We start from the raw sequence: 14241 nt of genomic DNA on the forward strand, positions 1-14241 counted from the left end.
TCTTTTGATCTCACCGCATCTCATTCCAGTCACCTCTAACTACCCCCTCCCTCTTCTCTTCTCCTTGTAACTCAGTGAACCTCTCTGAGTGTCCCTCAATGTGGAGAAACTTTTCATCTTTAACCTAGATGTTTTATCATCAGTGCTGTATAGATGGAGAAGTCTAGAGGCTACTGTAAAAATAAAACTGAAAACCAGAAGCAGGAGGCTTAAATCCAAAGCCTGAAAACATTAGAGAACTCTTGAATTCAGGGAACATTAAGCAATAGGAGCTCATCAAATGCCTCCATACCTACACTGAAACCAAGCTCCACCCAAGGGCCAACAAGTTCCAGAACAAGACATACCACGCAAATTCTCCAGCAACACAGGAACACTCCCCTGAGCTTCAATACACAGGCAGCTCAAAGTTATTCCAAAACCTTTGATGTCTCATAACCCATTACGGGTCACTCCACTGCACTCCAGAGAGCAGAAATCCAGCTCCACCCACCAGAACTCCAACACAAGCCTTCCTAACCAGGAAACCTTGACAAGCCACTGATAGAACCCCACCCACAATGAGGAAGCTCCATAATAAAGAGAACTCCACAAATTACCAGCATATAAAAAGGCTACCCCAAACGCAGCAATATAACCAAGATGAAGAGACAGAGGAATACTCAGCAGGTAAAGGAACAGGAGAGTTGACCACCAAACCAAACAAAAGAGGAGGAGGTAGCGAATCTACCTGAGAAAGAATTCCAAATATTGATAGTGAAAATGATCCAAAATCTTGAAATCAAAATGGAATCACAGATAAATAGCCTAGAGACAAGGATTGAGAAGATGCAAGAAAGGTTTAACAAGGACCTAGAAGAAATAAAAAAGAGTCAAAATATAATGAATAACGCAATAAACGAGATCAGAAACACTCTGGAGGCAACAAATAGTAGAATAACGGAGGCAGAAGATAGGATTAGTGAAATAGAAGATAGAATGGTAGAAATAAATAAATCAGAGAGGAAACAAGAAAAACGAATTAAAAGAAATGAGGACAATCTCAGAGACCTCCAGGACAATATGAATTGCTCCAACATTTGAATTATAGGAGTCCCAGAAGAAGAAGACAAAAAGAAAGACCATGAGAAAATCCTCGAGGAGATAATAGTTGAAAACTTCCCTAAAATGGGGAAGGAAATAATCACCCAAGTCCAAGAAACACAGAGAGTTCCAAATAGGATAAACCCAAGGCGAAACACCCCAAGACACATATTAATCAAATTAACAAAGATCAAACACAAAGAACAAATATTAAAAGCAGCAAGGGAAAAACAACAAATAACACACAAGGGGATTCCCATAAGGATAACAGCTGATCTTTCAATAGAAACTCTTCAGGCCAGGAGGGAATGGCAAGACATACTTAAAGTGATGAAAGACAATAACCTACAGCCCAGATTACTGTACCCAGCAAGGATCTCATTCAAATACGAAGGAGAAATCAAAAGCTTTACAGACAAGCAAAAGCTGAGAGAATTCAGCACCACCAAACCAGCTCTCCAACAAATTCTAAAGGATATTCCCTAGACAGGAAACACGAAAAGGGTGTATAAACCCGAACCCAAAACAATAAAGAAAATGGTAACGGGATCATACTTATCAATAATTACCTTAAACGTAAATGGGTTGAACGCCCCAACCAAAAGACAAAGACTGGCCGAATGGATACAAAAACAAGACCCCTCTATATGCTGCTTACAAGAGACCCACCTCAAAACAAGGGACACATACAGACTGAAAGTGAAGGGCTGGAAAAAGATATACCATGCAAATAGAGACCAAAAGAAAGCAGGAGTGGCAATACTCATATCCAATAAAATAGACTTTAAAACAAAGGCTGTGAAAAGAGACAAAGAAGGCCACTACATAATGATCAAAGGATCAATCCAAGAAGAAGACATAACAATTATAAATATATATGCACCCAATATAGGAGCACCACAATATGTAAGACAAATGCTAACAAGTATGAAAGGGGAAATCAACAATAACACAATAATAGTGGGAGACTTTAATACCCCACTCACACCTATGGACAGATCAACTAAACAGAAAATTAACAAAGAAACACAAACTTTAAATGATACATTAGATCAGTTAGACCTAATTGATATCTATAGGACATTTCACCCCAAAACAATGAATTTCACCTTTTTTTCAAGTGATCATGGAACCTTCTCCAGGATAGATCACATCCTGGGTCATAAATCTAAACTTGATAAATTCAAAAACATCGAAATCATTCCAAGCATCTTTTCTGACCATAATGCAGTAAGATTAGATCTCAATTACAGCAGAAAAACTATTAAAAATTCCAACATATGGAGGTTGAACAACACACTTCTGAATAACCAACAAATCACAGAAGAAATCAAAAAAGAAATCAAAATATGCATAGAAACTAATGAAAATGAAAACACAACAACCCAAAACCTGTGGGACACTATAAAAGCAGTGCTAAGAGGAAAGTTCATAGCAATACAGGCATACCTCAAGAAACAAGAAAAAAGTCAAATAAATAACCTAACTCTACAAATAAAGCAACTAGAAAAGGAAGAGTTGGAGAACCCCAGAATTAGTAGAAGGAAAGAAATCTTAAAAATTAGGGCAGAAATAAATGCAAAAGAAACCAAAGAGACCATAGCAAAATTAACAAAGCCAAAAGCTGGTTCTTTGAAAGGATATAAATAAAATTGACAAACCATTAGCCAGACTCATCAAGAAGCAAAGACAGAAAAATCAAATCAATAAAATTAGAAATGAAAATGGAGAGATCACGACAGACAACACAGAAATACAAAGGATCATAAGAGACTACTATCAGCAGTTGTATGCCAATAAAATGGACAACGTGGAAGAAATGGACAAATTCTTAGAAAAGTACAACTTTCCAAAACTGAACCAGGAAGAAATAGAAAATCTTAACAGACCCATCACAAGCACGGAAATTGAAACTGTAATCAGAAATCTTCCAGCAAACAAAAGCCCAGGTCCAGACGGCTTCACAGCTGAATTCTACCAAAAATCTCGAGAAGAGCTAACACCTATCCTACTCAAACTCTTCCAGAAAATTGCACAGGAAGGTAACCTTCCAAACTCATTCTATGAGGCCACCATCACCCTAATACCAAAACCTGACAAAGATGCCACAAAAAAAGGAAACTACAGGCCAATATCACTGATGAACATAGATGCAAAAATCCTCAACAAAATTCTAGCAATCAGAATCCAACAACACATTAAAAAGATCATACACCATGACCAAGTGGGCTTTATCCCAGGGATGCAAGGATTCTTCAATATCCGCAAATCAAGCAATGTAATTCACCACATTAACAAATTGAAAAATAAAAGCCATATGATTATCTCAATAGATGCAGAGAAGGCCTTTGACAAAATTCAACATCCATTTATGATAAAAACTCTCCAGAAAGCAGGAATAGAAGGAACAGACCTCAACATAATAAAAGCTATATATGACAAACCCACAGCAAACATTATCCTCAATGGTGAAAAATTGAAAGCATTTCCCCTAAAGACAGGAACAAGACAAGGGTGTCCACTTTCACCGCTTGTATTCAACAGTTCTGGAAGTTTTGGCCACAGCAATCAGAGCAGAAAAAGAAATAAAAGGAATCCAAATTGGAAAAGAAGAAGTAACACTTTCACTGTTTGCAGATGACATGATCCTCTACATGAAAAACCCTACAGACTCCACCAGAAAATTACTAGAGCTCATCAATGAATATAGTAAATTTGCAGGATATAAAATTAACACACAGAAATCCCTTGCATTCCTATACACTAATAATGAGAAAGTAGAAAAAGAAATTAAGGAAACAATTCCATTCACCATTGCAATGAAAAGAATAAAATACTTAGGAATATATCTACCTAAAGCAACTAAAGACCTATATATAGAAAACTATAAAACACTGATGAAAGAAATCAAAGAGGACACTAATAGATGGAGAAATATACCATGTTCATGGATCAGAAGAATCAGTATAGTGAAAATGAGTATACTACCCAAAGCAAGTTACAAATCAATGCAATCCCTATCAAGCTACCAGCCATATTTTTCACAGAACTAGAACAAATAATTTCAAAATTTGTATGAAAATACAAAAAACCTCGAATAGCCAAAGCAATCTTGAGAAAGAAGAATGGAACTGGAGGAATCAACTTGCCTGACTTCAGGCTCTACTACAAAGCCACAGTCATCAAGACAGTATGGTACTGGCACAAAGACAGACATATAGATCAATGGAACAAAATAGAAAGCCCAGAGATAAATCCACACACATAGGACACCTTATCTTTGACAAAGGAGGCAAGAATATACAATGGAGTAAAGACAATCTCTTTAACAAGTGGTGCTGGGAAAACTGGTCAACCACTTGTAAAAGAATGAAACTAGATCACTTTGTAACACCGCACACAAAAATAAACTCAAAATGGATTAAAGATCTAAATGTAAGACCAGAAACTATAAAACTCCTAGAGGAGAATGTAGGCAAAACACTCTCAGACATAAATCACAGCAGGATCCTCTATGACCCACCTCCCAGAATTCTGGAAATAAAAGCAAAAATAAACAAATGGGATCTAATTAAAATTAAAAGCTTCTGCACAACAAAGGAAAATATAAGCAAGGTGAAAAGACAGCCTTCTGAATGGGAGAAAATAATAGCAAATGAAGCAACTGACAAACAACTAATCTCAAAAATATACAAGCAACTTATGCAGCTCAACTCCAGAAAAATAAACGACCCAATCAAAAAATGGGCCAAAGAACTAAATAGACATTTCTCCAAAGAAGACATACGGATGGCTAACAAACACATGAAAAGATGCTCAACATCACTCATTATTAGAGAAATGCAAATCAAAACCACAATGAGGTACCACTTCACACCAGTCAGAATGGCGGCGATCCAAAAATCTGTAAGCAATAAATGCTGGAGAGGGTGTGGAGAAAAGGGAACCCTCCTACACTGTTGGTGGGAATGCAAACTAGTACAGCCACTATGGAGAACAGTGTGGAGATTCCTTAAAAAATTGCAAAGAGAACTGCCTTATGACCCAGCAATCCCACTTCTGGGCATACACACCGAGGAAACCAGAATTGAAAGAGACACATGTACCCCAATGTTCATCGCAGCACTGTTTATAATAGCCAGGACATGGAAACAACCTAGATGTCCATCAGCAGATGAATGGATAAGAAAGCGGTGGTACATATACACAATGGAGTATTACTCAGCTGTTAAAAAGAATTCATTTGAATCAGTTCTGATGAGTTGGATGAAACTGGAGCCGATTATACAGAGTGAAGTAAGCCAGAAAGAAAAACACCAATACAGTATACTAACACATACATATGGAATTTAGAAAGATGGCAATGACGATCCTGTATGCAAGACAGCAAAAAAGACACAGATGTGTATAACGGACTTTTGGACTCAGAGGGAGAGGAAGAGGGTGGGATGAAATGGGAGAATGGCATTGTAACAGGTATACTATCATGTAAGAATCTAATCGCCAGTCTATGTCCGACGCAGGATACAGCATGCTTGGGGCTGGTGCATGGTGATGACCCAGAGAGATGTTATGGGGAGGGAGGTGGGAGGGGGGTTCATGTTTGGGAACGCCTGTACACCTGTGGTGGATTCATGTCAATGTATGGCAAAACCAATTAAAAAAAAATAATAACAAATAAAATAAAATTAATACACAGAAATCCCTTGCATTCCTATATACTAACAATGAGAAAAGAGAAAGAGAAATTAAGAAAACAATCCCATTCAACATAGCAAAAAAAAAAAAGAATAAAATACTTAGGAATAAATCTACCTAAAGAAACAAAAGACCTATATATAGAAAACTATAAAACACTGATGAAAGAAATCAAAGATGACACAAATAGATGGAGAAATATACCATGTTCATGGATCGGAAGAATCAATATAGTGAAAATGACTATACTACCTAGAGCAATCTACAGATTCAATGCAATCCCGATCAAGCTACCAACAGTATTTTTCAGAGAACTAAAACAAATAATTCCACAATTTGTATGGAAATACAAAAAGCCTTTAATACCAAAGCAATCTTGAGAAAGCAGAATAGAAGTGGAGGAATCAACCTGCCTGACTTCAGACTATACTACAAAGCTATAGTCATCAAGAAGACAGTATTGGTATTGGCACAAAGACAGAAATACAGATCATTGGAACAAAATAGAAAGCCCAGAGATAAATCCATGCACCTCTGGACACCTTGTCTTTGACAAAGGAGGCAAAAAAATACAATGGAGAAAAGACAATCTCTTTAACAAGTGGTGCTGGAAAAACTGCTCAACCACCTGTGAAAGAATGAAACTAGAACACTTTGTAACACCATACACAAAAATAAACTCAAAATGGATTAAGGCTCTAAATGTAAGACCAGAAACTATAAAACTCATAGAGGAAAACATAGGAAAAACACTATCTGATATAAATCACAGCAAAATCCTCTATGACTCACCTCCCAGAGAAATGGAAACAAAAGCAAAAACAAACAAATGGGACCTAATTACAATTAAATGCTTTTTTGCACAACAAAGGAAACTATAAGCAAGGTGAAAAGACAGCCTTCTGAATGGGAGAAAATAATAGAAATGAAGCAACTAATAAAGAATTATCTCAAAAATATACAAGCATCTGAATTCCAGAAAAATAAACGACCCTATCAAAAAATGGGCCAAAGAACTAAACAGACATTTCTCCAAAGAAGACATACAGATGGCTAACAAACACATGAAAAGATGCTCAACATCACTCATGATCACAGAAATGCAAATAAAAATCACAATGAAGTACCATCTCTCGCTGGTCAGAATGGCTGCTATCAAAAGAGTCTACAAACAATAAATGCTGGAGAGGGTGTGGAGAAAAGGGAACACTCTTACACTGTTGGTAGGAATGCAAACTAGTACAGCCACTATGGAGGACATTGTGGAGATTCCTTAAAAAACTGGAAGTAGAACTGCCATACGATCCAGCAATTCCACTGCTGGGCATACACACTGAGGAAACCAGAATTGAAAGAGACACGTGTACTCCAATGTTCACTGCAGCACTGTTAACAATAGCTAGGACATGGAGGCAACCTAGATGTCCATTGGCAGATGAATGGATAAGAAAGTTGTGGTACATATACACAATGGAATATTACTCAGCTATTAAAAAGAACACATTTGAATCAGTTCTAATGATATGGATGAAACTGGAGTCTATTATCCAGAGTGAAGTCAGAAAGAAAAAGACCAATGCAGTATATTAACATATATATATGGAATTTAGAAAGACAGTAATGATGACCCTATACATGAGACAACAAAAGATATAGAGATGTAAAGCACAGACTTTTGGACTCTGTGGGAGAAGGCGAGCGTGGGATAATTTGAGAGACTAGCACTGAAACATGTATGTTACCATACATGAAACAGATGACCAGTCTAAGTTTGATGCATGAAACAGGGCACTCAAAGCCGGTGCACTGGGACAACCCAGAGGGATGGGATGAGGAGGGAAGTGGGAGGGGGCTTCGGGATGGGGGACACATGTACACCTGTGACTGATTCATGTCAATGTATGGCAAAAACCACTATAATACTGTAAAGCAAATCCTCCAATTAAAATAAATTTTTTTAAAAAGCTATAAATTTGTATATTCTAGCCTCAGATAGTTAAGTATAACTCTTACCCATCAAATTTCTGCCTCCTTTTAGCATGTATATATATCTGTTCCTTTTCCCTGCTCTTCTTTCAACTAGTCACTGCTCTTGTTACAATTTTAACTAACAGACAGATGATTAGAAAAGATAAATGTACTCATAATTGTGACATCTTCCTATTGCTTTGTCCAAGCAAATTCCAGGTCATTTTCCAACTATCTATCTCCTCTTAGACTACTGTTTCCATACTACCAAATGTGAAGTTAAATGATGAACTTTTTTAAAAACAAATAAGCTGTAAAATTAAATTCCTGCTCTGTAATTATCCCCTTTGTTTCCATTATTTCACTTACAAAATGGTTTTCTATTTTCATTTGTTGACATCTATTTATAAAGAGCAATTACCTTCACAAATTCCATAGCAAAGAATTTCTTGTACTCCATCTCCATAAAAAAACTGCTGAAGATCAACTCGTGAAGGATCTTACGGGCACCTATAAATCATTTTGGGGAGAAGTGGGAGGAGCATTGCCAAGGCAAAGAAAACATTTTAGCTATTAGTAGTGGCAGAACACTATAAAAATATTTCACATGCTAATAAGACTTCAAGGACTCAAATATTAGTGGCACTTATTACGCTAATATTTAAGAGCTAGAATTTAAAATACATACATATAATGCCTTTTCCCTTATTTTCTGTACCCCTCTCACTGTTGTAACTTACTTCATCCTACTTTGCCCAACCTTTCTCCATTTCTTTTCATTCTGTCTCATTAAAAGCTACCCTACGTTCCTTCCCTTCTCCATCCCCTTTAGCCTTTCTCTAACTTTTTACTTTTGGGTCTTCGTTTAGATTTTAAAAATGAAAATTAACATGGCTTTTACAATGGCATTACTACATGAATACATACATATTCTTTTTTACTGGTTCTGACTAAATGAAAAGGCACTACAATTAAAAGGCAATCTCCCTGGGTTTTATCACAGACGAATACATATTGACTGGTTAATCTCACCCTGAAAATATAATATCTTATCAAGGTAACTTATTTAATAAATAAAAGAGATCACAACTCCACTATAGCTATAATATTCCTTTGCTTCAAAGCAAGAAGCATAAGTAAAGATCTACCTACCTTTATAAAGCTTTGCATCCCAAAGCATTAACCTGCTTATGAGACAGGGATTCTCAGAGCCAGGTTCTTCTCTAAGGCAAGCTTGGCAAAAGATCTGTCTGAAGTCACCTGCAAACAAAAGAAGTTACATAGTTTTTATTCTTAAAGTATTTCTCCCAAAAATACATTTCCTATAAGAACGTATGAAAAAACTAACAGTAAATCCTCTCATACTTGATGTCAAGAATAATTCTGTCAACATCAAAGAATCAAGAGCCAACAAAACATTATTCATAGCATTTAAAACAAACAACAACCATTTTACTTTATACTCAACAACATTTTAAAATCTGTGGCTATTTAAAAAGACAATATTTTATGAAAAATAAGACAAACAGGCTATATGCTTACTTGAGTAGCTCATAATTTTATTCATCCAGGACCCCAGACGCAAAGCAAATTTCTGATGAGCCATAACCTCAGAGTGTAATACTTCTACATGAAGTGGATGTTGAGAGACATTTTCTGAATGACTCTACAAATGAAAGGAATATTAGAAACAAACTAGTTTTTAAATTTTTGTTTTAAAAATTATCTATTCCTCAAAAAAAAACAAATCATATAACTGTTACATTTTCAAATCTCCAGGTCTAAATGCTCCAAACTTATGTTTACTTAGGATGTCAAACCACTTCAACAATGTAACTGTTTTACTTGGGCTCTTGTACATTCCTCTTAACATTTTCCTTTTGACGCTAATTCAGAAAATTACCTTTATATCTTCCTTTGCTTCCTGGCAAGCAGCAAAAGCACCTGCTTTAACAGCCCGACGGCCCTAATTATAGACAAACAAGAAATTAAGTAGTAGATTGACAATCCCAATCAATAAGTAATATAAAACCCAAAGACCCAACAAGCTCTTAATTATTAATCATTTTTGACCACCTAAAAATCCTAAGATTGATAACACCTATAAGATAAACAGAAATGTTTAGCATTAGCTACCTTCATGCAGCTTCAGAACTTTCAATGCCAGTAGTAGAGAATTTCTATACTTTAGAGTCTCAGATTTCTTGCTTCACAAGAATGTCATTATTTACTTGTTGTACTCTATTAGATAACAATAAATTAGGTTTAATAAACTACTATTATTAATACATGCCTTAGATACTTTTTGTGAGTGAAACTGAAATTCTTTAACATGTGTTACATAGCACACATGCAGTCCACTAGTGGGTTAGAGGTGTGGCCTAACGGATACTTAATTCTCAAGTCCTAGAATCACAGCACCAGTAACTAGGGTCGTGATGCTTCTTCCACTGTCTTCCATTCCTCTTGAGGGTAGGGATTAGGTTAATATTTCTTCTGCCTATCTGAAGAACACATTTTGCTTTGGATGGGTGTTAAATAAAAGCTGAGCCATGTTATCAACATTATTCTATAAATAGTTTTAATAAATACTGTTAAGCTCACCAACTTTTCAGGATTCATGTATTTAGTCATTTATTCAATAATTTACAGAAACAGAACTAAGGTTGAGCTGACATTCTTAACTGCTCTTTGCCAAATATATTCAGTAACTTTCTGTTTAGACTGAAAAAGGAAAATAATAGTCATCTAAAACTGTAATATACACACACAGAAAAACCAAGTTTCAACCAATTTACTTGGGCTATAAGGAATAAATGAAGAGCATGGTTGTACCTAACATACTATTAAAGCACTTGGCAAGGGCTACAGAGCTACTTGGCAACACCCAATTTCCAGGAAGCTGATGAAGACAGTATAATAATTCAAATGAAACTCACAAACCTCTTTGTCTATGGCGGTGGTGTGCAACTGGGCCTCTGCAAGCTCACAGTCAAGAGCTCTTTGTAGACTGTATATAACATGGTCATATGAATGGTGTTCATCATTGAAAAGGACACAGTAGTATCTATCATTTTTCTCCCTGTTTAAAACAAAAAGATATATATTCAGATACTGTAACAAATAAGCAAAGGAAAACATGAAGACCAGGCTAAAATAAAAAATGCCCTGTGATGGGTAGCACCATGTAGTTTCCTATGTATGAGAAAAGTGAAAGTGAAGTCATGTTGGACTCTTTGCTACCCCATGGATTGCAATCTAAGAGGCTCCTCCATCCATGGGATTTTCCAGGCAAGAATACTAGAGTGGGCTGCTATTTCCTTCTCCAAAGTACCACTCTAATACTAGTATAGGAGACGATTTTAAGTGGTACAGTGACATAAAACTTTAAAACTCTGATAAAAGTATCAATTTTTTCACGTTTATCCCCGAATTTTTCTTACTTCCAGAAGTAAAATGTTATTCTCATTAAAGGGCAGTATGTCTTTAATACTATTCATAACTCTTGCTAATCTCCCACTCTAACAAAGGGAGACAAGCCTCAGGCTCAGAACTTTCAGGCAGGGAATGACAAATAGTCAAGATTTCACTAACATTTAGTTTTTATTTATTTTTGTTTCTACCTTCTATTTATTTTAAGTAATACTGGTTTTATAGTACATTTAAGGTTTTTTTTTAAGGTATATAGATTTTAAGTGCCAGCACTACCATTTGACTGTGAAACTTCAGACAAATCACTTAAGCATTTAATCTTGCTGAGATGACGGTATCTTTTACATCTGTAAGAAGAGATGTATAATATCTCCATTTGAGTGTGAGGACCTTATAAAATACGTGAAAATGGTTGTGGGCTACAGTTACACAAATGTCAGAAATTACTACCAGTTTTAAACACTTTATAATAATCTTCTACTAAATAGTCAATTGATCCTCATAACTCTAAGAGGAAGCTTTTCTCAAGCCTCTTGTAGCTTAGGAAATAAGAGACTCAAAAAGACTTCTCTTTTGTCCCAAAGCTAAGAAACAAAGAGAATTAGAAATCAGATCTGTGAATCTGAAATACAGTGCTGTCTACATACATGAGCACATTCAAGCAACCCACCCTTTTTAGACAGGCAGACCACTCGAATTATGCTTACCAACACAAAATTTCTTAAAGCATTTAACTGACGCTATCGATGTATTTGACATTAAAACTTTTTTGGACATAATTCTGATGACCCTTATTTTTCCAAGCAGTTTATGGTCCCGTAAAAGTCAAAATGATACATTTAATGTCTTTTTTAAAAAATTTATTTATTTTAATTGGAGGCTAATTACTTTACAATATTGTATTGGTTTTGCCATACATCAACATGAATCTACCACGGGTGTACACATGTTCCCAATCCTGAACCCCCTTCCCACCTCCCTCCTCATACCATCCCTCTGGGTCATCCCAGTGCACCAGCCCCAAGCATCCTGTATCCTGCATCGAACCTGGACTGGTGATTCATTTCTTATATGATATTATACAGTTTCAATGCCATTCTCCGAAATCATCCTACCCTCTCCCTCTCCCACAGAGTCTAAAAGACTGTTCTATACATCTGTGTCTTTTTTGCTGTCTCGCATACAGGGTTATCATTACCATCGTTCTAAATTCCATATACATGTGTTAGTATACTGTATTGGTGTTTTTCTTTCTGGCTTACTTCACTCTGTATAATAGGCTCCAGTTTCATCCACCTCATAAGAGCTGATTCAAATGTATTCTTTTTAATGGCTGAGTAATACTCCATTGTGTAGATACACCACAGCTTTCTTATCCATTCATCTGCTGATGGACATCTAGGTTGTTTCCATGTCCTGGCTATTATAAACAGTGCTGCAATGAACATTGCTGTACATGCATCTCTTTCAATTCTGGTTCCCTCGGTGTGTATGCCCAGAAGTGGGATTGCTGGGTCATAAGGCAGTTCTATCATTTAATGTCTTTAAAAATTGAAATTCTTAAGTCTTTCTCCTAAAATAATACAAATAAACTTAGTAGACTCAAAAAACTATATTTAGATTTGTGAAACTCCTAATATTACACAGGTAGAAAAATTCCCACAAGGCCCAAGCTGTATTACATATCAGGTCTTGAATTCTCTTTCGCCTTTTGTAAATTAAGAACCAATATTGCTGTCACTAAAAGACTTAAGGTTGTTAGAAATTGCTGGGTTTTAGCTAAAAACAAAAACAAAAAACCTCTTAAATTCCTGTACGTGAAATAATCCCAGATCCCAAAGCACAGGACAAAGGGTTATCTCCTTATTCTGACCATCAAAATTTTTGATCAAGAAAAGTACTAAAGATCTGGACTAAAGGGAAACACTGTTCTGAAGTCCCCACCTTAGTTCACGAACCTCTCAGGGAACCTGGAAGTTGGTTGAGGCCAGTATCAAACTGGGCAATTTACTTCCTTGCTGGGATGAATGGCTGCTAAGTCCTTGTAAATCATTTATAACAATACCCCAAAAATGTTTTTTCTTAAAAATCAGAAGCTCCTGATTAAGCCCCTCTTTTGCCTTAACTTCTGTATGATGTCTTAGCAGAGCATCTCATATAAATGGACATTTTGGAAAAATTCTCTATATAAAATTTTCACAATGATAGTTATAAGTTAAAGCAGTAGATGAAAACAGAAGACATTTTTCAAATACTCATTCTGCAATATAAATAACCATCATGAAAACTTCCCCCTTTAAAAAAAATCCCCCACCTTTTCTGGAGTTCAGGAGGCAGTTCTTTTTCTTCTTCCCATATAGTCATTTCTACAATGTATTTTATCACCGAAGGGAATATTTTCCTGGCTTGGGCAATTACCTCTTCATTCAACGGACAGCGTAAGTTCTGCAAGAAAAGTATAGAAAAACATATTCTCAATGTTGTATATAAGTAAGTGGATGAGAATGATAATGTTATTAATTTATAAGAACAATATTAATGAGTTCATTTACACCATCCTCCAGAATGAATTTAACTTCAGCCCAAGAGGTTGCTGATCACATTGTTTAGCTGAATTCCTTGTGGCCAAGTTGGTGCTACAGATGACAGAAAGGAAAGGAGGCAAAATCATGGAAGCCTCCCTTATGACGCTCTTTCTTATGAATGTTCTCTGCCTGAGTAAACTAATCATATCAGAGAACAACGAGTTATGGGGTTTGGTTTTTCCCTACAGTTTACAAAAACATTTCTCATTTAATTTATTCCAACCAATCCGTACATCCACTCTGTTAAGGCAGAAAATTTATGGCATTTAAGAGATAAAGATTCCGTCTAAGGACTTCCTGGGTAGTCCAATGGTTAAGGATCTGCCTGCCAACGCAGGGGACATGGGTTTGATCCCTAGTATGGGAAGATTCCACATGTCCTGAGGCAACTAAACCCATGTGCCACAACTATGGAACCCTATGTCCTCTAGAGCCCACACACAGCAACAAGAGAAGCCACCGCGAGAATCCTGTG

The 14241-nt window shown here is 36.2% G+C and overlaps 1 protein-coding gene across 1 annotated transcript in view; it reads right to left on the minus strand.

Moving 5' to 3' along the window:
• UBR1 (ubiquitin protein ligase E3 component n-recognin 1) overlaps positions 1–14241 on the minus strand; it is a 166626-nt gene that overhangs the window by 109436 nt on the left and 42949 nt on the right. Inside the window, exons 5-10 of the mRNA XM_069596070.1 lie at positions 13496–13626; positions 10693–10831; positions 9653–9715; positions 9292–9415; positions 8902–9009; positions 8171–8259 (exon numbers count right to left, since the gene is read on the minus strand). Of these exons, the coding sequence (XP_069452171.1) occupies positions 8171–8259; positions 8902–9009; positions 9292–9415; positions 9653–9715; positions 10693–10831; positions 13496–13626 (654 nt within the window). The remainder of the gene's footprint in view (positions 1–8170; positions 8260–8901; positions 9010–9291; positions 9416–9652; positions 9716–10692; positions 10832–13495; positions 13627–14241) is intronic.

This window comes from Ovis canadensis, chromosome 7 (genome assembly GCF_042477335.2).
Source record: "Ovis canadensis isolate MfBH-ARS-UI-01 breed Bighorn chromosome 7, ARS-UI_OviCan_v2, whole genome shotgun sequence".
Taxonomy (NCBI): domain Eukaryota; kingdom Metazoa; phylum Chordata; class Mammalia; order Artiodactyla; family Bovidae; genus Ovis; species Ovis canadensis.